Source organism: Furipterus horrens, unplaced genomic scaffold, assembly GCF_987537825.1.
Source record: "Furipterus horrens unplaced genomic scaffold, mFurHor1.1.pri manual_scaffold_6, whole genome shotgun sequence".
Taxonomy (NCBI): Eukaryota; Metazoa; Chordata; class Mammalia; order Chiroptera; family Furipteridae; genus Furipterus; species Furipterus horrens.
The window spans coordinates 167,988,090-168,013,595 of record NW_028327176.1 but is presented as its reverse complement, the minus strand read 5'-3'; the positions used below and the strand labels follow the sequence as shown (position 1 = coordinate 168,013,595).

Genomic DNA, 25,506 nt, shown 5'->3' with positions numbered 1-25,506 from the left:
CTAATTTTTTAATATCTTGTAACTTAGCTAGTTTCATTTCTTTTCTTTTTTATTGCATTTCATTTTAATAAGTGTATGCCATTAAAGCTCATACTAAAATAACGTATCATCTTAAGGATGGGTTTCCTTGCTTAAGTGCAGAAGAGACATTATGTGTGAAATAGTGGAAAAAGTGCTGATCTTGGGGCTTGTTCTTGCTTTGCCACAAACTAGTTATTTCATTTTGGGGCAGGCAATTTCACATGTAGAAGTTCTTTTTCTTCTTTGCGTAATAAATAAAAAGTACTCAGTGATCTTGAATGTTTTATCTCTTTTGATGCTTTATAGTATTATACATCCACACCACCTTTTCCTGAAGGGCCAGAAGTTCAAAGATGGGCCAGTTTACTGGGGAATTGATTCTCCAGTTGAGAACCTCCAGCCCCTTGGAAATTTTCAGGACTTAAAAAATAACTACAGATACAGAATTTTGTAATAAGCAAATCCAAAGTCAGTTTTTTAAGGTCCTGTAAATACTCAATCTAAATTCTTTTCCTTCTGAATTTAGGATATCCTGATTTTTTTTCTATGTTTCTCACAGGATTATTTTACAAATGAAAATAGAGAGTTGAAAAAAGATGCTCAGCAAGATTACCACCTGGAATATGCCATGGAAAATAGCACACACACAGTAATTGAATTTACCCGAGAACTGCATACATGTGACACTAATGACAAGACTATAACGGTAAGGAGTGTCCAAGTGAATGCATGCATGAATAAGTTGTACATTTACAGTTATGAAACCCTTTACAGGATAAAAGGAACAAATATCTAAAAATAACCTTTGATAACAAAGACACATAGTCTTTGGGAGAATATTCTTGAATTGTCTTCATAAGCCACACACAAAAAATCTAAGATTATAAGTGTCAATTAAGGCAGTTTATGTGTGAATATCAAATTCTGAAGAGCTGTTTAAAGTGTGATTTGACTTATAAAAGATTTTAAGCTTCTTCTCTCTAATGTTTGAAAATAGACAATAGATAAAGATTGGAAGAAATATATTACAGGAGAAAGAAGTATGAGAGTGAATATAATTAATCAGATTTGTAACCGATTCATCTAAACTTTTAAAATCAAGATGAATAGTGAACTAATTAAAATTGCCTTTCAACATATTATACAAGATTTTTTATTGTCAGAACTAATACTTTATTCATATGCAAATTAAATGTTTAGAGACTATATAATTCCTGTGGTACTTTGGAAGTTTCCATGAATTTCTTAGATCAATTTCACTTTATATAGACCAATAAAATTATCTTTTATTTGGTAAATCAAGACTTTAAAAATAGGAATGTGAAAATCTAAAGCTGTTTTGATTAACATTCAGCTTAAAGAGTAAAAGATGATGAAAAAAAGCACATGCAAAGACATGGATCATTTTTTACGTAATATACAGTGCAATTATACTTTAATTGGAATAATAATTATAGTCATTTGACTTATTAAGAAAGAATATAGCTTTTAAAATAAATAGCTTTTGCTTTATTATTTATTTTCAAAGTTCTTATTACAAAGATCTGGCAAAGACGCCTTTATCTGTGGGAGGACTGAACAATTTTTTTATAACCCAGCAGCCCCCGCCACCCCATAGCCTGCCCTGCGACTTTTTGGGTAATCTCTCTTGGTGGCTAAGTTGAAACTAATTTCATCTGACAGTTGGGATAGAGCAGTTCATCTGATTTGTAACTGATTCATATTAGTGAGCTTCTAAAATGAAGTTGAATAGTAGACTGATTCCTTACAAAGTCCAAGGATTTATAAAACAACTATTAGATAGATTCAAGCTTAATAAACAAACCCAGAATTAGAAGTTTCTCGTGTGTTCACATTTTCTGTAAATTCATACCTGTGACTGGGCTAGAAAGTAAAAACTCTGACCTAGAAACTAGTTTTAATTTTCATCTTATTTATTTATTCTCCCTAAAATGTCCATGGCATTAAAACAGGTTTTAATTTTCCAAAATCCCTGTTACTTAACAAGAATATTTGCTTGGTAACTACCCATTGCTAGTTTGGGGGTTTGGCATGACAATGATTTGCACTTTCTGTGTGCCTTGAAAGCATACCTACTACTTCAGTTGTCCTTCACCCTCTTTTGGAACACATAACCTTGCTTGCTGAGAGAGACTACTCTTTTCTAGCTCACCCCACTGCCCACCTCCAAAAAAGACCAAAAAAAAAAAAAAAAAAAACCACTTGTCTATTTGGATACTTAATGATTGAATCAGATTTACACAATAAATGTTAGAGAACATATTGAGAATTCCAAATGTTATTATTCTCTTTCCTTCACTTTTATATCTTGCTTTAAATAGAGTTCTTTAAACTCAACTCAGTGGTAAGGGAAGTGCTCTCCTGGACCATAATCATGCCCATGTCTGACCACCAGGAAAGCACTGTGCGAGTGATCTGGGCCTATCACCATGAAGACGCCGGAGAAGATGGCCCCAAGTACCACAGCTCCAATCGTGGCACCAAGAGTTTGCGGTTATTGAATCCTGAGAAAACCAGTGTGTTGTCTACAGCCACACCTTACTTTGACCTGGTAAATCAGGACGTAAGTTTTCCAACTTTATGACTGCGGGGGTGGGTTTATTGGAAGTGTGCAAGAGTTTTTACTTGCTGTATTTAATTAATTGTCAAGAGAATGTAACTTTGTGCTCCTGTCCCCTTTTTATTAAGACAGGTCCTCATCCCAAACAAAGGTACAACATATTGGTGCCAAATGTTTAAGATTCCTGTGTTTCAGGAAAAACATCATGTAATAAAGGTATGTGACTCACTCACAGGCTAAATTTAATTTGTATGAATGGAGGAGAAATTGTTGTTCTTAAAACGAAAATGATAAAAAATATATAGAAATGATTTTCAATTCTTTGAAAGTTATTTAGAGAACAAAGAACTGGCTTATCTGATACACATATTGTTTTAAGAATCATTGAGTTTAGGGAGAAAGCTTGGATTGTAACTAGTGTTTTGCATTTTCTCTCCTAATTTTACATGTTAAGTGTAAACATTTTGGAATGCATTGGAACACCTCTAGTTATCTCTTGGACAACATTTCTACAATTGGAATTTTGGAATTGCAACTTAAAATAATGTATTTATGTATTGATAAATTATATCCAGGAAGGTTGCATTCCCCACCAAAATTGTTTAAGAATATCTGCTTCTTTGATGATACTGAATATTGTCATAAAAATAATCATTACAGTCTTTTTGAAACTAGGAAAACAAGAAAATTAGTGAATTTCTATAAAATTTATAAAATAAAGAATTGTGTAGTAAACAAGCACAACTGGACTGTGGCATATAATTCCCACCCACTATCTCAGGGATAGGTCTCCCAAAACTTTTGCCTCTGAGTGAATGAGCAAGTATTTTTCAACACTTATAGGTCCTTGGCTTTGTGCTAGGAATTGTTTGGCAGACCCAGTGGCTGAAGATATCCATAGTCTTAACCTACAGTGAGATTGTAGGAGTCAAGACCAAGACACAAGCAAGAATAAGGTAGAACTGAATAGTGCTTATTAAATTCTGTAAACATTCGGGAGGCCAGACATTGCCAACTCTTTGTCAGCCCTCAGACTGTGTAATGAAGCAGTGTGGATGTGAGAAAAGAGCAAACTTAGAGATTCTGGAACCTAGAGGAAAATATGTGGGTTTGATTCACAGGTCAACTCTTTAATTAACTATGTGTCTCAGGTAAGTCACTCTGGGGTTTATGTTTGCTGTAGGTGCTGATTTCCTCATCTGTAAAAGGTGGTCATTCATAGAACTTTTGCTAGCAACCTCAAAGCATTTTGGCAGAGATGGAAACACCGAGCATATTCTATGAAGTGACTTAAATTTGTTAATTACTAATGTATTTGTCCATTGGCATAGATCTGCTTTTCATTTACAGAATGATTCATAACTACTTAGAGGCAAGAAGAGGAGTTTGAGAAATGTTTATTGAATTAGTAAGCTGTCCTAAATATTTGTGGAACATTTTTGCAACCATAAGACACCAGCAATATGACTGCAGATGAGTCCTTTACCTCTGTGCAATGTAATTTTCTAATTCTTACATATAAAAAAAGGGAGTGCAAATTTACATATTAAAACAGTGCCTATTTTCTTTCCTTATTTGAAGGAAAAGTTTTTTTTCAGAAAAAGAATGTTAGAGTTATATATCCTGTGAGTCATATATTACTGTGTGTCATTTGCAGTAAATTTAATTGAAACCTGGTTTAAGGGACATATATAAAACCATAGTTTCAGAAATAAAAATAAATGTTTCCCAAAAAAGGTCCTTGATTCGTTTTTCAGCAAATGTTAATTGATGGGATGCAAAGTCCTTAATCGCTTACACTAACGCATTTTTTCTTGTCATTATTAATGCCAATAATTAAATTGAATGAAATAAAAATAATTTTCTACACTTAAGAGAGGGCAGTACATATCCTGATCCTCCACATAGGACATTTGCTTGCTACCTCATCTAAAGATTCTTTGCTAGATTTCTTATCACAAGCAGATCCTAGTAATACTCAGATACATGGGCATCTATTATGTAATAATGTGTTTAGAATTAAGTACTTTGGGGTCTACATTACTGTCTTCATTAGGTATCAAAAGGGATCTCAGTGACCTGAAAGGCTTTGGAACATTTTTTGCAGTGTTTTGGGGTCTATAAAGGGTGAAAGTTCTTTATTCCAGCAAAGGGGATTTGAGGGAACAGCAGCAGGTCAAAGTTGAGCTTTTGTTTTTGTAGGGCAGAGTGTTGGTGGCTAGATTTTGAAATTCTATTATTATTTAAGAATACCACTTATAATAAATTCCTGAGCTTGTTGGTAAATCCTAGAAGATTTTATAGTTCATTAAATATTATGAAACATTTAACTCAAAAATGAATTCAAATAGGATAATATATTTTTTAAAAAAAGAAAGTTTTATGGGGAAAAATTAATGCAAAACATTTAGGTTATAAAGTTATGAGTTTTAATTTGCAGCTTATGGCAGTTTACAATAATTTTAATAAATTTCTAAGGTAGAATTCATAGATCTAGAACTTATCTTAAAAATTGTCCCATTTTTGTTCTCTTTTCCTTAATAGAGATGATTTCTAAAAATGTAAGAAAAGTATATCCTTTTTCCATTGAGTCAAAAAGACTCCTATGTTTTGAAAAGCTGTTAGCTAAATGCTTCTCCTTATTCCTTATTTTATGTTCCACAAATTGCTGTATAAAAAAGCCACATTCTCTGATAGAAACAAAAGGTACTCTCTCAGAAAAAAAGAACATTGCTTTTATATTGTATTATGTTGTATTTGATTAGAGTGAATTTTAACATACTGAATTTAGTAGTATTGTGAGAAATCAATTTTATAGTCTGCTCTTTATTTCAAACAAAGAAAAAGTTTGTAATTGCAGTTTAAATGTTAATAGTACTACCTAATATACTTTGTAGTTGTAATAACTATAAAGATCGTCGTCGTCGGCAGCCGTCCGTCTCGAGAGACGATGGTGTAGCTTCTTAAGAGTCTATCTGCACCGCCGAGAATGGCTGTGCAGTCCGACTCGGGAGTGACCCGGTATCTGTCTCCTCCCGTGTTGAATCGACATCTTGCGATGACGCTGGAGTGTCCTAAAGATAAGCAGATAAAAAATCAGTGGCTTGATCATGAATATATTTAATCAAATGACTACATTCAAAATATTAATTACATTTTAAAATTTACATTTTAATCATATAATTATACAAATATTTACTACTAAAAGTATGACACATGGTAAATAATTTCTAAAATTATAAAATAACAAAGATAAATACGTTCATCTGCAGTAAAGATGGGATTACGGTATAAACTATTGGTGGTTCCAGTTCACTTGTGATTCTAGTTTATTGATTTGTATTTTGATCTTTGCAAGAATGTTTGAGATTGTGACTTGAAATTGTTTGTATCATCAGATGATAGCACATTACACTTGCAGACAGATACGGAGATTGTAAAGAAGAAGGTTCTTGGTAATTTATATGAAAACCACACTTCTCATATGAGGTCACTTCTGCCTCTCTGTTGTGACACCTACTGTCTAGCCCATCCCTTCATATTTAAAGACGACCCTAGTTATGCTTTGCCAAATACATCACTTTGCTCTAAATTTAAAATTTTGGGGTGGGGGAAGTGATTCTTTCCATTTTCTTTGGTCAATGGTACTATCATTATTACCTACCAGTAATGATTGTATATACTCTGCTAGAAACTGGGGTTATCAATTGGTTTAGCACATTCCACTTTTTGAGGATAATTGTCAGAAAATTGTTGTAGATAAACCACCTTGTTTATTTGTTTAAACTTGATATGTCTTAATCAATTTAATAAATAACTGTTGATGGCCTATCATGTTAAAGAGGAAAAAAAGAAAACTAGCCAGACTGAATCATCATTTCTTAGTCATCTCTCCTTAATAGGGTAGCAGTAAGCTTCATGGTATTGGGTTGTGCCTTCCGAAGGGCCAGGTTTGAATCTTTTCTTTCCATTATTAGTCGTTCATCTGTGGGAAAGTTAAATATCATCCACAGCTTAACTTAATCATTTAAATAGGAATGGTACCTTCTTTATATGATTGTTTCTACTGAAGATTAAATATCAGTTTTTTACAAAAATTATTAACACTTAGCACCGTATATGACACAGAGAAAACGCTTAATAAGGCCAGCTATTATCAATAGGCCATTTGTTTCAGTGTTGAATCCTGAATGACTTTTCATTGAAAACTGCTCCTTAGTGAGGAGCCCCAGAAGAGAATAGAGCATTATGCTAGAAGGTTGACCGTTGCTGAGTTTTAAATGAGGATTACTTTTTCCTGCTGTGACCTCAGGAAAATTATTTACTTCCCTGTACATCAGTTTTCTCATCTGGAAAATGGGCATAATTCTTCTCCTCTAATAGGGTTCTTATGACTAGTCAGTGAGTCACTGGAGTTTAATATTTGTAAGTATTTACAACAGTGTTTGTTAAATAAAGTAATTAAATAAAATTATGTAAACCACTAGTGATACACAGTTGTTAATCTGTTGGTCATCTTGTTAGGTCTCTGGGTTGCTGAGGAATCCCAAACAAGCCAATACTTTTGAGATAGTCAGAGTTTCTAATAAAACCGTGATTGTCACTCATTTCATTTAAGGAGACCACCCTGAGAACTCCCTGCTGTGGGGAAATCTGAAATTCAGGTGAACAAAATACTGTCAATCATTTTCTTCATCAACAGAAACAGGAAGGAAAGAAAATACTATGCTTTATAGCTGCTACTGAACAGAACATCTTTCTTGCCATGAAATTAGATGCTGCTGCTTTTTTCTCCCCATGACATTTGTGAATGTGAATGATTTAATTGGGGACTGTTTCCTGGGACAAGAAAGTCTAAGCATAATTGTCATTGAATAACCATGAAATGTCCTTGAAGTCAGAGTACTGTATAGCCTTGAAATAGTCATTCAAAAGTTGATTTTTCTATACTAGACACATAGCACGAACACGTGACTTTACATACCATGTTAAATGGACCTTGTAGCCCAGCCCAGTTTCTCTATTATCTTCATACCACCCCCGTTCTTTTTACTAAAAGGACACCATCAAATGCAGAACTTTAGCATTTACACATTCTGAAATGTCAAGTATGACGAGTTTCTATTTCTAAAAATGTGTAATATTTCAAGGTTAAACTTAGTAAGTTGTGGGAATTCTTAATTTCAAACTGCATCATTTGGCAACTACTAGAATTATTTCTTCTCTGTCAGTATATCTTCTTCGTTTTTCTTCCTCTGAAGTATTTCAAAGTATATTTTAATTGAAGTGATTTTTTTCCCCCTGATGGAAAGAGCATTTTGGTTTGTCATCAGAATGCATTTCCACAGACTCTCATCTTTCTTTCTTTCTTTCTTTTTCCATGTGTTCACCTTCTGTTTCACTTTATTATGTGGCACGCCAGTAGATGTTTTCTATTGACAGTTGACTGATTGTTCATAGTTTTACCCATTTCCATTCTAACTCTGTAAACATTTTTGGCTTACTGACATTTCCTGTTTTATCTTTTACTAATTTCGTTTTTCCTAAAGGCAAATCTATGGATCTTTAGGCAGATTTAGTTAAGTATGTTTAAAGAAATTAACTTTCAAAGAAGACCTCATGTGAAAATACTTTCCATTTCTTTTACATATTTTGTAACTTTTTTTTTTATTGTTAAGTTCTTAATACCAATGCATTACAACTGGACCCTGTGATTTTGACATTCATTGACAAAATGGTTGATTCTTGACTTCTAGGAAAAGTTGTGTTATAAATTCAAAACAGTCCTCTTCTTTGGGAATTTGTCATCCTTAGTTCATGAACACTGAAATAATTATACCCTTATACCCAAGCGTGTATGAAATTTTATATATATCTTTTATCTACTAGAGAAGAGATGAAAATACTTGGGCATTCTCCTGGCTGATACTGTAACTTTGGGCAAAAATGTTGGTAGGAACACCACCCCTAACAATAATGAGTTGACTCAAATTAGCACATTGTAAAGATTGTTGACTTAGATGGCTTAGTGTTGCAAAGTTCTTTTTCTACCCTCTGGGGTTACATCTATTTCACAGAAACACTGGAGATCTCTGGCTACTTGGGTGTTCTTAATAGCTGCTTGTGGCTACAAGGTAATTGAACTCACTTTGAAAGCATGTCTTTTCATGGAAGTGATTTATTGTTAACTCTGTCACTAATTAGCTTTCTGACCCTAGAGAAAGTACTTAACCTCTCGCTGGTTCTCAGATTCCTTGCCTGTAAAATAAAGGGATTGGACCAGATGATTTCAGTTGGCTCTTCCTATTTATGAATACAGTATCCCCTCACTTATCGCAGGTATTACGTTCCAGACCCCCATGTGAAGTAGGAACCTTACATTTATTCTACACCCTTAAACCTACATAACTTTAAAAACACATGTACACAGAACTGCAAAATCCCGTGATATAGTGAAAAATCTGCGATAAATAATTAAATATAATATTTTTAAAAATCTCACGATACAGTGAGGCTGCTATAAGTGAACCATGATATGGAGAGGGACTACTGTATCTATGACTTGCTAAAAAGTAGAAGTGAAATTTGTGCTGGGGTTTGTATGCCCTGTGGTCCAAGTTCCAAGTTCCATGGCGTGGCAGGGTGAAACACTTAGGACCCCACTGCCTCCTGTGAAGTTAAAAGGCCTCCTTCCTTCGTCCCTTGACATGGACTTCCTTAGCATATATTCTGAGGCTTAGATTTCCATCTGTAAATGGGAGTAATAATAATAGTACTTGTCTCAAATTCTAGCTGTCGTTATTAAAATACATGAAATAATATCTGTAAAGTTTTATATATTTGACATATATTATTAGATAGCTCAATAACTACTCTATATTCCCAATTTACATTTGTTTCATGTACCTCTAAATCTTGGAAATAATCTAAATAACATCAACTTAAATGGATAAATAAATAGTATGAATCTCAGAAATAATGTCATTTTTATAAAGAAGTAGGCTTATAGGTTCAGTGCCCAGGGCGGGCTCTAGAGATAGAGGCAGGGATGTATTTTAACTCCGTTTTTCATTAGTTCAGTGACCTTGGGCAAACTAAATTCTCAGAGCTTGTATCTTCACTGGTGAAGTAAGAGAAATAATTTCTAGTGAAGATGAAATGAATACAAGTGAAAACACCTGTTGCATAATAGGCTTGTAATTGCTTGTTTTCTTCTCCTGCTGGGGATTATAGAGATGGACGACTTGAACTTCTTTTAGCATTTTCTCATACTTTGAGAAGGACTGCACAGGAACCATGGTAGGCTGTAAGTCTCTATTTTATTTTGAAGAAAAGATTCCCTGGGAATTAGATTTCATAGCTTGCTTCCATTGTTTGAAACCAAATGAAATTCAAGCTAATTTCCTCCTGTTTTTGTCTAAGTAAGGATAAAACCCAGCTGGTGACTATCCTCTGGGAAATATTCTTTTGCATTCCAAGGTCACCCAGTAGCCTTCCATTCTATGGCCTTAAATAAAGCCATTTTCAATAGACATGGAAATATATTTACTTTCTTTCCTCTTCTTTTACCACTGAACTCTCTCCAATTTAGTAAAATTTTTAAAAGATAGTCCAAAAGGTTGCATGACAAAATTGAAAAGCATTAACACATGTATTAATAATGATTAGCTATAAAAATTGGTAAATAATTTAATTAACAACACTTTTATTAAGAGTGCTAAGACATTTATGTTGAATTCTAGATGTTGAATGCATAACAGGATTAAGAAGTATGATAATATTAAGATATGAATGATTTTTACTTTCGTACAGGGAAGTATGTAGGTACAATAAAATACGTACCTATTTTTTGCTACTCTAATATATTATCTTGTTAGATTTTCACAGCCTCCCACAAGGTAAGGTGAATTACCACCATTTTCCAGATGAGCACACTGAGATATGGCATGAATAAGTGACTTGCTTGATATCACACAAATTATGTGACGCAGAGCTACGAGTAAACACTTCTTAGCAAAACTGGTGAACCTCTCTATATACAATTTCTACTAGCTCAAGCCTTATGATTTTTCTAGATTATATATGCTACAACGAAAAATATTTTGTGTGAGAAATGTCTGGTAGCTTATATGCAGCCACTGGCCCTTTGACTATGCTTCTCAGAATCCACAGTACTTGCATGTCCTACAGAATCAGTGCAGAGACCAAGGGCTACAGGAACAGATCCCACCAGAACCTTCCAGAGGTACCATTGAGAGACACTGGGAATTCACTTAAATCCGGTTAGAGGGCATTTGAGTACACAGAGGCCTGCTGTTTTCACTTTTTTGGGGGGTGAAAATGCGTGTTAACAAGGGATGACACATGTAGAGTTTCATTTGTAATTTAGGAAATAATTTAAATAAGATTAGAATTAGGGTGATTAGACAAAACATTATGCATATGGCTACAAAATGTTAAATGTCAGAGGTGATATGAGGGAGGAAGGAACTGGAAATAATTTCAGGGGCAAGAAGCTAGCCTGCTAACCTTATTGGACATGTCTTATACGGAGCATTGGAAACAATCCTATAGCCTCTGTTTAAACTGAGTTACAATCCTCTTTGGAGTTAAGTGAAAATAATGGTAATGACCTATTTTGTTTCCTTCACTATAACGGTCTATAAAAAGGGACTTGTGAGAAGAAATACTAACATTTTCATTTGGAAGTTAAATTTTGGCAAAATTCCTATACAAAAGTAACCTAAAAACAAGAACCATGTTATTGCAAAGGAACTAGAAGTGTTGGCATCTCAGAGTGACCTCAGACCCTGCACTGGCCATTGGTCTGCTGGGCATACCTGTGGCCACTTCACAGTGCTTCTCAGGAGATTGAATTCAATTCATGTTAATAATACAGTTCAAAGACTATAAAGCGGTATACCTGAGAGTTGTTCTAAGTGACCTTTAACTCTTAAAATTCCATGACTTTAGTTAAATAATAGAATTGACAAAACTGGAAATTTATACAATATATATATAAATTTGATAACATTATAAAACAAACTATAATAAAAGGCTTTCCTAAAAGTTGTAAAAGAAACAAAGGTAATTATTCTGTGTGTTCCCATAGGATATAATATGCCAATTTTAAGTTAATATCTGTTTTCAATATTAAAAATTACATACTTATTAAAACAAGATGACATCAGTTTCCATTTGGATGCAACAATGAAATATTTAATAGTTTTTATGAATGGATATTTCAGTAATTGGTAGAAAATATATATGTAGTGGAAACTCACTTTAAGTAAATGAGATATTTACTATTCCAGTTTATAAAACTCATAAATCAAAGGATAGTTTTATACAACCCTAGTCAAGTTATAAAAGGCTGCACAGATGTAATTTTTAGACTATCAAGCCTTTCTTGATACATTTAAAATGAATGTACTTCTACATTAAAAATTCATATTATATATGAATGTAATGGTATACCTATTTTATGAAGAAAAGTATTACACTCACATGTCAAAAACATTATGGTTGAGTCTTGCCTTTTTGAGTCACTGTTATTTTTCTTAATTCTTAACTTAGAGTGCACATTAGAATCATCTGAAAAGAATCTTTGGGTATGTGTCAAAGCCCTTTTGTTGGTGTTGGTTGTTGCTGTCTTTTGGAGAAGTTCTCCAGGTAGATTTTAATACAAACTCCTTGATTGAGAATCACTGTTTTATACTTACTAAAATTTCCCAGGAGACTGTATTTAAGTTATATTTCATAGAACCTATTAAATGTCCTTTATATTAAGTATCATCAATACACATTTTTTGAGTAATACACTGTTTTATTCAACAAATGTAAAAATTAAACAAATATTAAACATCAACTATAAAATGTTAGTTGTCTGAACATGAAGATGATTTAAGCAATTTATGATTTTGAAATGGTTTATTCCTTGATGCATTGCATACTTCTTTGGGGAAGTTGAGAGGCAAAAACAGCAGCTGTTTTCCTGGAGCCGCAGCTGACTTTCATTATAAAATTTCAACATGAACTAATTCAGATATAAGGGATACTTTCTTTTATGAAAGGAAAAAGATTTATGTTCTAGTGAAATATATATATCAAAGTGAACTCTGTACATGAATGTTTATAATGTAATGGACCCATTTTAGAAACTGTATACTGAAGGCCACCTTGCTCAGTTTAAATGCATTCCATTTCCAATAAAGAGAGGTCTTTTCATCACTGAAATCTCACTGAATTGCTCTGTGTGGAATTTTAGATATTAAGTGGAAGCAAGACCATATATGTAACTGTTAATAAATATTGTATGTATAGATGCTCCTCATAGTCTCACAGCCCTTCACTTAATGTGAGGAAGTCCTGAGAATCTAGGAAAGGCACTTGGTTTGTGATAGACTTCAGAGACAAGATGTGTACCTAATACACCATATACTCGTAACTTAGGCATCTGGAAACATCCCTTCCCACTCCCTCTAAATCACAACGAAGAATGAATCAATGAGTGTCTAGTGAGCTCCTGCTTTGGACAGTGCTTAGTGCTATGTCTTTTGTCAAATATAAGGCAATATAAACCATAGCCTTTCTCCTCCAAGGACCTTCCATGGATGGAGAGAAGAGGAGCACACATGAATGATAGAGGCAAACATTGGTATCAAAGTACATTGTGTAGGCAAAAAGAAAGGAGACAGCAGTGAAGGGCAGTCCCATGCCACATGGGAAAAATATTTTGGGAAAATACAACTGGATGGATCTTAGAGACATGTGGTGAGGATGGCTAGGAGGCAGCCTCTCTGTTTCTATGCTTAAGCACCAAAATAAAATCAGAGGATAAGGCAACATGTGTTGACAGCCCTGTGCATTCTGCTCACCTTACATGTTTATAAAAATCCTAGGAAGTGGGTATTATTACCCTCACTTTACACATGAGGAAACTGAAGCCCAGGGAGGTTAAGTAACATGCCCACACTGATAACTTCTTTGTTTGTATACTTTTCCTTGAGGAAGATAGTATATTTTAAAAATAAACATGAATGAGCGTTTTTGCTGGTTTAACCTCAAACTAAGACTTTTTAAGTCTGTGGAAAAACACGGGAAAATAGGAAGTGAGATTCATTGGTAAAGTTCTGAATTATTACATATTGGTTTGTGCAGAAGCTCCATCTGGCCCCACATGTGGCAAATAATACTTGATGTTACAACCAGCATCTGCTGGTGCTAGAGCCAGCCAGCAGCTGCTGGCTGAACTTTAAATCCATAGTCTAGTTATGTCAGATTAGAATACAGAGTCCCTGCAGTGACTTGTTGTCAGGGTAACTGCATTTTTTTATCCGAGAATGCCGTATCCATACCAAAGCCCTTAGTGTGAAATATGGAAAGGGCTGCAGACTGCAGAGTTTAGTACCTAAATGGGGTCACTGATTTTGTCTTGAATGATACCATTGTGCCGCTTTATCCCCAGGCATGAATTTACCAGTTTTACTTAATGTCGATACTCTTGACAAGCTATGTTGTACCTCCCGAGTAGAAATCAAGGCTACCTTTTAATTGCACACGTATGCATATAACCATTTAGTTCTTTAAAGACAAGCTGCAGGCAGTTGCTCAGAGAGAGTGATGGCCTTACGGTTGTGGAAATGAAGGCGTCGTCTCTAGAGCTCTAGTCATGTCAAGTGACTTAACTGTTGTTTGTTGGATGTCCATTCCCACTGTCAATGTCAGCCACATTTTCTTAATAGTTTAAATGTATATCATGTGTCTGGGATTCTTTGTAGAAGAGGTTTGTAGCATTTAGCCTTTTGTTTTATTGAAACATGGGCCTAATAAAGATCTATCTCAAATGATTATTTATTTATTTATTTATTTATGGGCCAAGATTTGAAAAAAAAAATACTGCTTTAAAACCACCTTCTAAAGATGTCGTCGTCGGCAGCCGTCCGTCTCGAGAGACGATGGTGTAGCTTCTTACGAGTCTATCTGCACCGCCGAGAATGGCTGTGCAGTCCAACTCAGGAGTGACACGGTATCTGTCTCCTCCCGTGTTGAATCGACATCTTGCGATGAAGCTACAGAGCCTGGGCAGGGTGATATGGAGGGTCTGCTGTTGCCCATGCAGCAGACCCCCCCTCTCTTCGCAGCTGAAGGGTCCAAGGGAAAGACGGAGTCAATACAGCTTGGCTTCAGGTGCGCCGCAGGAGTTGCCGGTGTTGACTACAACGTCAAACCGCCTTAGGGACTCCGGCTCCGGATTTTCTGTCGGGGTTTACTCCCTTAGCCTTTCCCCTGAAGAGGTATGCCGCAAGGCAGCGGAGGTTTTTTGGAGTCAGAGTTTTCCTTCTCTGATGTGCCTCATACATGGAAATAACAATTCCTTTCTTCTCAAGATTATTCTGCAAGTGCTTTAAATGTTTTGAATTTAGAAAAGCACATATTTGTTGAATGCTCATTATGAGCGTGCTTCACTCACTATTTACACCATTTTTGCAGACAGGGAAATGGAGGCTCGGAACAATTAGTTCTGTCTTAATGTTACAGAGTATTAAGTATTATACAACATTGACACCTGTATGGTTTTGTTGACCAATGGCACCCCAATAAATTCAACAAAGAACCTCATTACTTAGTCTAGCACTGGGGGCTTGCACAATTTATTTAACTTCTGTGAGATGAAGTTGGGAGAGTCCTGTCTTCCTGGTCCACTTAGAGCTGGTTTTAAATCCCAGTTCTCTCATTTACTACTTATAGGACCTTGGGTCGTATGACCTTGAGTAACTTAAATAGAACTTCTTGAAATCTCTGTTTTCTTACTGGGAAAATGGAGATATTATCTATTCTCTTCATAAGTTACTGTGGAAATTATTTGGAAATGGTTATAAAGCACCTGAGGTATGATAGATGTGACATATTATGTTTCTATAGTAACTTCTTTCTTTTACTCTGACACTCTAAACCTTCTGTTTGCTTTTGTCAACACTTTATTCCATGGTTACAGAAAGTGAAGGCTATTGAAAAAAACTGCTTTTCTCATCCAGTTAATTAATTGAAACTGGGATTAAAATTTAGGTCATAAATCCAAATTACTGTTAGCTGTCTGTATCTCTTTCAACATATAAAATATAAAACAATATCAAAATATGCAAAACTTACCCAAGAGCTGTATCTCTCTCTACTTTCATCTTTAAATAATCTATAATAAAAGAATTTCTAGACTTTTTGAAAAAGTTCTTAATTAATTGCATGTAATTACCTAGCAATTTAGAACAGTTGTGAAACTCACTTTGATTTCATTGACTTTTGAGACATTAAAAAGGAGGAAACACTGAAATATATTTGCTTATATCCAGCTGGATTTTATATGGTATATTAGTTCTTTTATAACTTAAATTTACCATTTTCACTACCTTAGCTTTTTTATTTCAATATTCACTTTTAAGATAAAGGTTAGTGTGTGTAAGGGCTGGCCTGCCAAATCCATCTTATTTGTCATGCAAGGCAAGCTCTCATTGCAAAAAGTCATAAAAGTCACAATTGAATTAAATTTATAAGATTAGAGAACTAAGTTCTTCTTTTAATGATAAACAGGAAATGTCAGTACTCTTGAGTAATATTTTTCATTCATATAGCAAATAAAATTTTCCAACAGATTGTTGGTTCAGTGACATTATTTCAAAGTATATTTATTCCAAGTGCTAAAAATTATTTTATGGAATACTTCATTTCTTCTTCAGCTTGAATTAATAATCATATGAAATGTATATGTGGTATGATATGCTCCTGGACTGTCCTTTAACAATCTTGAAAGAGATCACAACAGTTAAATTTCTCTCTCATTTTTTGAAAGATTAAGGAGTTTGTTTTACTATTTCCTAAGGGAATGTTTAGTTTTTTTCTCCTTTTCTTTGGCCAATTTTGTATGATGTCTATGTCTGCCTGTGCTGATTTGGCATAAGATTTGAAAACTGCATTTAATCAAATAATTTGATGTTCTTATTTTTACTTTAATTACAATGCTGGGAATTTTTTAAAAGTATTTATTAACATGTACTTGTTTCATTTTAATGTAATATGTACTTGTTACAATAAAAAAGTGAAAACTGCATAAAAGAAATAATAGTGGTATCTCCCTTCCTCCAAATTTACTTCCCTGAGATAATCAATGTTAACAGATTTATTTGTATCCTTTTATAACTTTATGCTCAAGAAAACACAAAATTATATAGGCTTTTATTGAGTAAATATCCCTTTTTTAAAACAAAAATAGGATCACTGCATATATTACTCTGAAATTTGCTTTTTCAAATTACCACCCCTATCATTACAGGTCAACTATAATAACACATTTATTTATTTTTTCATAATTAAATCTCTTATTATGTGTAAACCATAATTTTTGCAGCCATCCACACTGATACACATCCAGGATGTTTTCTTTTCTGCTACAAACAGTGCTTCGATGAATATTCTTTTATCATTTCTGCAGGATAGATTCCTAAATGCATTAAGGGTTATATACATTCCAAATTTTAATATATTTATCAGATTATTTTCTAAAATCTACACACTAGCCATGTGTACATATTTCCTCATGCTCTCTCAAGTACTGAATAGTTCAGTCTTTTCAATTTATTGCCTACTGATGGGTGAAAAAAAATATTTAAAATTGTTTTGACTTGGTTTTTTCAGATTACCAGTGATACAGAGGCTCTTTTTATTTATATTTCCTCTTTGGTGAATTTGCATTCAATCTTTTTACCAATTCCTTTTTTAAAAGTCATTTTATTAAAAAACAAAACAAAATCCTTTAATTAATTTTGCCAGTTGTGAGTTTCATGTAGAGAGAATTAGAAAGCAGTTTATGCTTTTGTATCTGGCTTTTTTGGCTCAACATGATGTATAAGTCAACCATACTGTTTTCAGTAGAAAATAATGTATTCATTTACATCTTTGTATAGTGTTTGTCTGACTATACCAGAATTTTTTATTCATTTATATCACTTAACTATTGCTGTGTACCAAAACACCTTCAAATTTAAAGGCTTTAAGTAAATGCACACTTAGTAGGGTTTACAGATTGGCCAGGGGGTTCTGTGTATTGCTTTGCTTACTCATAGGTCTATAATCAAGTTGGGTTGTGTAGGCAGCTCTTAACCGGTGGCTGAGCATATCATATGGTGGGGAGTCAGGTCTTTGTAGCCTGGCCTAGGAGGCCTCACCTGGCTCTTCTTTGTAGCATCTTCTTCTCCAGAAGCCTTGATTGAGCTTCTTCAAGTGGTGGTGGCAAGGTTCCAAATGAAAGAGTAGAATAAAATATAAAATAAAAATTGAAGGCAAGACTCTTCATCAGCTAAAAGAAACATAGAGAAGAGAGAGAGAAAAAAAGAGAGAGAGAGGGAGAGAGAGAGAAAGAGAGAACAAACTGTAAGGGCAATTGAGGCCTGGTTTTGGGATTGACACACCATTACTCTTGCCCTAGAAAACAGTTCCAGCCTAGATACAGAATAGTTTTGCAACAGTTCTATTTGCCCTGTGTCCTTGTATATACTTGATTATTATCAGTATTTTTTATTTTGGCCATTCTAGAGGGAGTTTAGTGGTATTATATGGTATTATTTTTAATAGCTGTGTTAAAGTATATGGAATATAGATTGCACATATTTAAAATTATTTGATAAGTTCTAATCTATGTGTACACCTCTGAAATTATCATCACACTAAAAATATAAGCGTATCCCCTAAACTTTATCATGGCTCTTTGTAATCTCTCCTATTTCTTCCTGCCCTCTATTTCCAAACAACCATGTATCTGCTTTCTGTCACTATAGATTAATTTTCTAGAATTTTATATAATGGAATTATAATGTACTTTTTTTAAGCTGCTTCCTTTTACTAAGTATAATTGTTTTGAGATTTATCCATGTTGTTGCATGCTCATATAATAGTTTATTCTTTCATTGTTGAGTAGCATTCCATTATAAGAATATAGCACAATTTATTTATCCATTCACTTGATGGATCTTTGTGTAGTTTTTACTTCAGAGTGATTATAAATACAGCTATTGTGAACATCTGTGTACAATTCTTTGTAGAACATATGTTTCTTTTCTCTTCAGTGTATACCTAGCAATAGAACAGCTGGATCATAGGGTATTCAATGTTTTTACCATTTTAAAAAACTGCTGGATTATTTCCCAAAGTAGTTATACCATTTTATCGCACATTCCCAGCAATGATAGAAGGGTGTTTCAGGGGCTTATGTTCTCATCAACACTTGGAATAGTCAGTCTTTTAAAATTCTAGCCATTCTGCCAGTTGTATCTCATTGTTGTTTTAATTTGTATTTCCCCCAGTTCCCAAGTCGAGTACCCTTTTATTGTTTATTTGCTGTTTGTATATCTTCTTTGGTGAAGTGACTCTTCAAATATTTGTCCATTTTCTTTAATTGATGTTTTTTATTAAGTATTGAATATTCTTTAATATTGTAGATATAATTTTTTAAATCACATATTTGACATTTTATCTTAATCTAAGGTCTGTCTTTGCATCCACTTAACAAGGTTTCTGAAGAATAGAGGTTCTTAATTGGTAAAGCCTAATCTATTTTTTTTTATGAATTGTGCTTTTGGTGTAGTAACTAAGAAATTTTTGCCTAACGCAAGGTCATAAATATTTTGTTATTTAATTGCTCTAAGCACAATGTTCTTAGTTTTTAGAGTAAAGGTCTTATACAACTTTTGTCACATTTATTAAGTATTTAATATTTTTGATGCTGTTTTAAATGGTGTTTACCTTTAAACTTCATCTTCTGATTATCTGTTACCCAGAAATATGCATGACTTTAATATATGGATTGTATTCCTCAAACATGCTAAACTTATCTGTTAGTTCTAGTGGCATTGTTACAGATTCAATTGGATTTTCTACATGGATCATCATGTCATCTGAGGCTAAGGGCAGTTTTACTTCTTCCTTTCTGATATGATGCCTTTTTGATCTTTCTTTTTATTTTTTTCCTTATTGCAGTGTATAGGACCTCCAGTATAATGATGAATACTAATGGTGAGGGTGGGCTGCTTTCTGGTTTCTTACCATAGGAGGAAAGTATTTCAATTTTTATTATTAGGTTAGTTCTAGGTTTTTCTATCATTCCCCTCTTACGGTCACTCCAATTATATGTATGTTAAGCTCTCCTGGTTTTTCCATAGCTCACTGAAGTTTTGTTTTTCTCCATTTTTTTTTTATTTTGAATAGTTTTATTGCTCTATCTTCAGGTGCACCAATCTTTTCTTCATTACCTGCTCTGGTCTTAATACTCTACACTGTATTTTTCATTTCAGTCTTTGTAGTTTTAATTTCAAAAATTAGATTTGAGTATTTTAAATATATCATGTCTGTACTTAACATCTTTACTCTTTGCTTTATCTTTTGGAACATACAGAATACAATTATAATATCTGTTTTAATGTTCTTGTCTACTACTTCTATCACTTGCATGATTTCTGGGTTATTTTGGTTTGAATTTTGTCATTATGGGTTTTATTTCCCTAACTCTTTGTATGGCTAGTAATTGTGGTTGGATCCCAGATATTTTTATTTACTGAATGCTGGATATATTCGTTCCTATAAATAGTCTTGAGCTTTGTTCTAAGACGTAGTTAATACACATAGAATCAGACCTTTGGATCTTATTTTTAAGCTTTGTTAGCTGTTAATTTCATGCACTGCAAGGCAAAACCATTCTGAATACTTACCGCTCTGTGAATTAGGAGATTTCCATTCTGTTGGGAAAATGCTCTATTCTCTGTATTGTGTTATTTCTGGCATTGCTCCTTCTGATTCTTTAGAGTAATTTTTACTTGGTTTCGGGTAGAAATTTTCAGGGTGATTTTTAGCTGCATGAGAGGACCAGTACTCAGTAAAATTCTTGAGGCAGACCCTATGCAGATGTCCTGAGTACTCTCTGTGAATCTCTCTCCTTTCCCATGTTTTATTTAATGAACGGTAACTTAGTTGGTCTCCCTGAACTCCTAGCTCTATCTCCTTAACTCAGGGAGAATGCCAGGTTCTGCCTGGGTTTCCTCTTCCTGTGCAACTGCCTGGAAACTCTATCCATGTGGTAAACTGAGGAAGTCATAGAATTAATCTCATTTTTTTCTCATTTCTCAGAGATCACTCTCCTTTTTGCTCTGTGTCCACTGTCTTGAGACATTGCTCAACATCATGACTTATTAAGGAAGTACAAATTAAAACCACACTGGATTGGGATACCACCTATACAGATAGCTATATGAAAATAAAAAGGTTGGCGAGATGTGGAGCAACTGAAACTAGAATATGCTGTGGATAGGAATGTAAAGTGGCATAATCACTTTGGAAAACCATTTGGCAATTTTTAAAATAATTAAACATACACTAGCATGAATTTCAGCTATTTTACTGTTAGTTTGTATCCAAGAGTAATGAAAGCATATGACCATGCAGAGACTTGTAAAAAAAGTATTCATAGCAACTTATTGGTAATAGCCAAAAAAATGGAAACAATCCAAATGTCTTTTAATAGGTGCATGAATAAACATACAACGGGACACTACACAGCAATTAAAAATAATGAAATAGTGATACATAAAACCAACATGGATTAATCTGAAAATAATTATGTTGAGTTAAACCAGCCAGACAAAACAAAGTATATATAATAATGATTCCATTTTTTAAATAAAATTCTAGAAAGTGTAAGTACAGTATTCCCTCACTTATTGCAGGTATTACATTCTAGACCCCCACCCACACCCCCGCGATAGGTGAAAATCCGTGAAGTAGGAACCTTACATTTATTTTAGTATTTAGTATTTATATATATTTTAAGGCTTTATAAACCCCACTTATAAACCGTTCCAAGCCCCTTATTAACCTTTCCCACTCCCTTATTAACCCTTTCCACACTTTCATAAACACTACTTATGTTCTTAAACATATTCTACACTCTTAAACCTGTGTAACTTTAACAACATACATATACAGTACCGCAAAATCCTGCGATATAATGAAAAACCCACAATAAATAATTAAATATAATATTTTTTTAAATCCCGTGACACAGTGAGGCCGCTATAAGTGAACTGCGATATAGAGAGGGACTACTGTATTCTATAGTGAAAAGAAGCCATTGAGTGGTTTCCTGGGATGATGACAGATAAAGGAGGGACGACAATAAGAGATTTCCAAGGGGCACAGTGAAACTTTTGTGGATAATGGATATATATATACATATATGTATGTATATGTATATATTCATTATCTTGATTGTGATTTATTATCTTGATATGAATATGTACATATGTCAAAACATCAAGTTTTATACTTTAAATATATGCAGTGTATGTTGATTATACCTTAATAAAGGTGAGAAAAAGTTGTATTGGAGAAGTTTGTGATCAGAATGGTATTTTCACATTCAATAATTCTCCCTTAAATTGCTTTTAATATTATATCCAACTCATAGAGTGTTAAATTTCAATTATTTTTATTTGTAGAAATTATATGCTATTTTGCTGAGCTAATCTTCATATTTCTTGCTCATCTTTCTAAGTCCACCTTTTATGTTAAAACATTTATAAAATAGCATTTATAATATATACATAGCTATTTCCTATTTTATGTTTGATAATTCCAGTAGCTCAAGTCCTTAGGAATCTAAGTATGTTGTGGTTAGTCTCTTGTTTCCCCAAGTGTTTGTTAAATTTTACCAAGTTAACCTTTTTTATGTGAATCACAAGGTACTGGTCTAAGGATGCTTCTTCCAGGAAGTATATTTGTATGTGCTTTTGCCAGAAGCCAGGGGAGGTAACCCAATTGGGATTTTTTTATTGTCTTGGTTTGGAATTTCCTAAACCATCCAGGGCTATAAATTCAAATGCTACTGTCATATGAGGGTGGACCTATGTTTATACATCTCCAGGGAGAATATTGTTATTATTTTTCTTCTACCCATGTCTTAGCCTGGCTACCATAACAGAATACTATAGACTTGTAAACAACAGAAATTTATTTTGAAAAAAAAATTATTTCATACAAGCCAAGCTCATGATGCTGGTCAGAAAAGTTTCATTCTGAGGTCTCTTCTCTTGGCTCATAGGTGGCTGCCATTTCATTGTGTGCCCATATGGCCTCTTCTTTGTGTGCGAATGGGGGCAGGGGGCAGGGAGGGCAAACTGTCTGGTTTCTTATTAGAGCATTAATCCTCATCTCTCATGACCTCATCTAACCTTAGTTACCTCTCAAATAGTCACACTGTAAGTCAGGGCTTCAACATATGAATTTGGGGGGACACAAACGTTCAGTTCTCAATAACCCAGAACTGTGGCAGAGATAGACAGGTGTTTTTCATTAGCTGCCTTTACTAGCAGTTATATTTTTTCAGTCCACCAATTCACGGGAGTTGTATCAGCTTGGAGGGTCAGGTTCTATATCTAAATGAAGGGTGCAGGCGGAAGTGGTGTGCGTCAAACTTAGTCTCCCCCCACCATTGAATTAACTTATCCTTGTGACTGTTTTTCCTGGAGACATTAGGATCGTAGTAGATACATATTCTCACAGGAGCCTTAGTTTCTGTTTTTTTTATCACTTTGATTTCAATTTTATATTCTTTTAATATTAACTTTGGAAAGTTCTCCTTAATTTCTTACTGAACTTATCAATACATTTCAAGTCACATTTGTTTTTAGTTTTGAGAATCTAGATGTTTTCCAAGTAAGGGACGTTCAGAACATCTAGCTATCCTTCTAGTGACAACTCAAGTTCTGATAGATCAGTTCAGGTTTGCCACATTCAGAATTGAGAATCCTGGAATGCCATGATCAAAGATACAGAGAACATATATTCTTGGTAATTTGGCGGTGGTTGTGGCGGGGGGGTGGGGGGCAAGATTTTGAGACAGGATTATTGAGAGCATGGCATGGCTAGCAGGCCAACACATGTGTTCTTCTTGAGGCAAAGTGAACCACTGGGTTTTAGCTGAAGGAATGGCGTGATTCATTATAGAGTTCAAGATACAGAAGATGAGAGCCAATGCTTTAGCTGGACATATTAGGACAGTGTATATGAGAGGAAAAGGCAGCTTCAACTGGAAGAGTGGCCTTGGAAGTAAGGAGAGAATGCACACAGTGTTGTTGTAGAGGTAGAAGTTCAAACACTTTGCAAAACATTTGGTATTAGGGGTTAGGACTTTAATAAGACTTCAAAAGAAGTGATGGTTCTTGGGGATAGAGAAGATGATGAGGTCTCTTCTAGAACCATTATTGTGACTTAATTTATCAGATCTTTTTAGGTTTCTTCTTTCAGCTGCCAAGAAGGGAGATTGGCCACATTTTGGAAACTGAAAATTTTCTCTTTGAATGTCTATGCAGGCTGTAAGTTAAGAAATTTAGATTGAGTGTGGCTTTTATCTGATGGAGAAAAATCTGAAATAAATCACCTATGCTTTTTATGTTTCCTTCATATGTAGATCCATTTTTAATGTGACTTCTATGACTATAGACATCAGAATGTTTAAATTCTGATAAAAAGTATTAATTGCAAAAGTTATTTAAACTTTAATTTAAATGAGATAGCTGACATGTTTAGGAAAAAAACAAAATGGGTTAAACCTGTTAAGACCAGTGACCCCTGAGTTTGTCCTTGAGACTCATCTTTATGTACGACTTTGGCAATTCAGGTCACCATTGAGTGCCTAGTGGGAACAGAGAAATGTGCTGGATTAGTAGGACAATGGTGAATAACAAAGTAAAACTGACAAGATGTTAATTAATTTTGTGTGATTGATATATGATGTATTTTCCCTGGATATGATCTTTTCAAATTGAATCAAAAGTAGACAACCCCAAAGCTTAATAAAACATTTGCTCCCCAAAAACCTCCATCTAGAGAAGAGTTACTTGTTCAAATGGCTGGAAGGCAGTAGGAAACATAAGGGCTTAGAAGGTGAATTAAGTGTGAATGTGCTTATTAAATTAAGCAAAGACATCCTTGAATGGAATTATCTACCTAGAGTGAGATTCACTCGCAAAATACCAATGTTAACTCAGCCATAGCCTGAGACAGAGTTCAGTTTGTTTTCCCTTTTTCATGGAATTGACATACAAATAAGGACTTCTTTTTTATGAAGGCCTCATGCCTAAATACTTAGATAATAAGAGAGAAACAGAGAGGAGCCAGAATTACAGAAGCCATCCACTGATATTCATCTACTTAACTTCACCAAAGTATAAAAGACAGTATTTCTTTTCTGTAAATTGAATTTATTGGGGTGCTATTGGTTAATAAATCATATAGGTTTAAGGAGTACAGTTCTATCATACATCATCTGTATATTGTATTGTGTGTTCACCACCCCAAGCCAAGTCTCTTTTCATCACCATTATCCCCCCTTTACCCTCTCCTACATCCCCCTACTCCCTTTCCCTCTGGTAATGACCTTACTGTTGTCTATGAGGTTTTTATTTATTTATTTATTTATGATGATGATCATTATTATTTGCTTAATCTCTTCATCTCTTTCACCCAGGTCCCAGAACACTTCTCTCCTCTGACAACTGTCAGTCTGTTCTCTGTATCTATGAGTCTGTTTCTATTTTGTTTGTCTATTTTGTTCATGAGATTCCACATGTAAGTGAAATTATATGGTATTTGTCTTTCTCTGTGAGATCAAGCACAACATTTTTCATGTCTTTATCACTCTTTTTCCAACCAGAGGGTAAAACTCCATAAAGAGCTCCAGTAGTTCTTTGAAACAACACTATGATATTAAAGTACCAAATTATATTGAGCCTTATTCCAGTTCTTTTTCTAATCTTACCTTCCCCCTTCACACTTCCACTGCAGCCCGTACAGATAAGAAAGGGAGA

At 34.2% G+C, this 25,506-nt stretch overlaps 1 protein-coding gene across 1 annotated transcript in view; it reads left to right on the top strand.

Moving 5' to 3' along the window:
• The window catches only part of MOXD1 (monooxygenase DBH like 1), a 78,400-nt gene that overhangs the window by 17,554 nt on the left and 35,340 nt on the right, over nt 1-25,506 (top strand). The window contains exons 2-4 of the mRNA XM_090280652.1: nt 581-727; nt 2,438-2,605; nt 2,735-2,818. Of these exons, the coding sequence (XP_090136778.1) occupies nt 581-727; nt 2,438-2,605; nt 2,735-2,818 (399 nt within the window). The remainder of the gene's footprint in view (nt 1-580; nt 728-2,437; nt 2,606-2,734; nt 2,819-25,506) is intronic.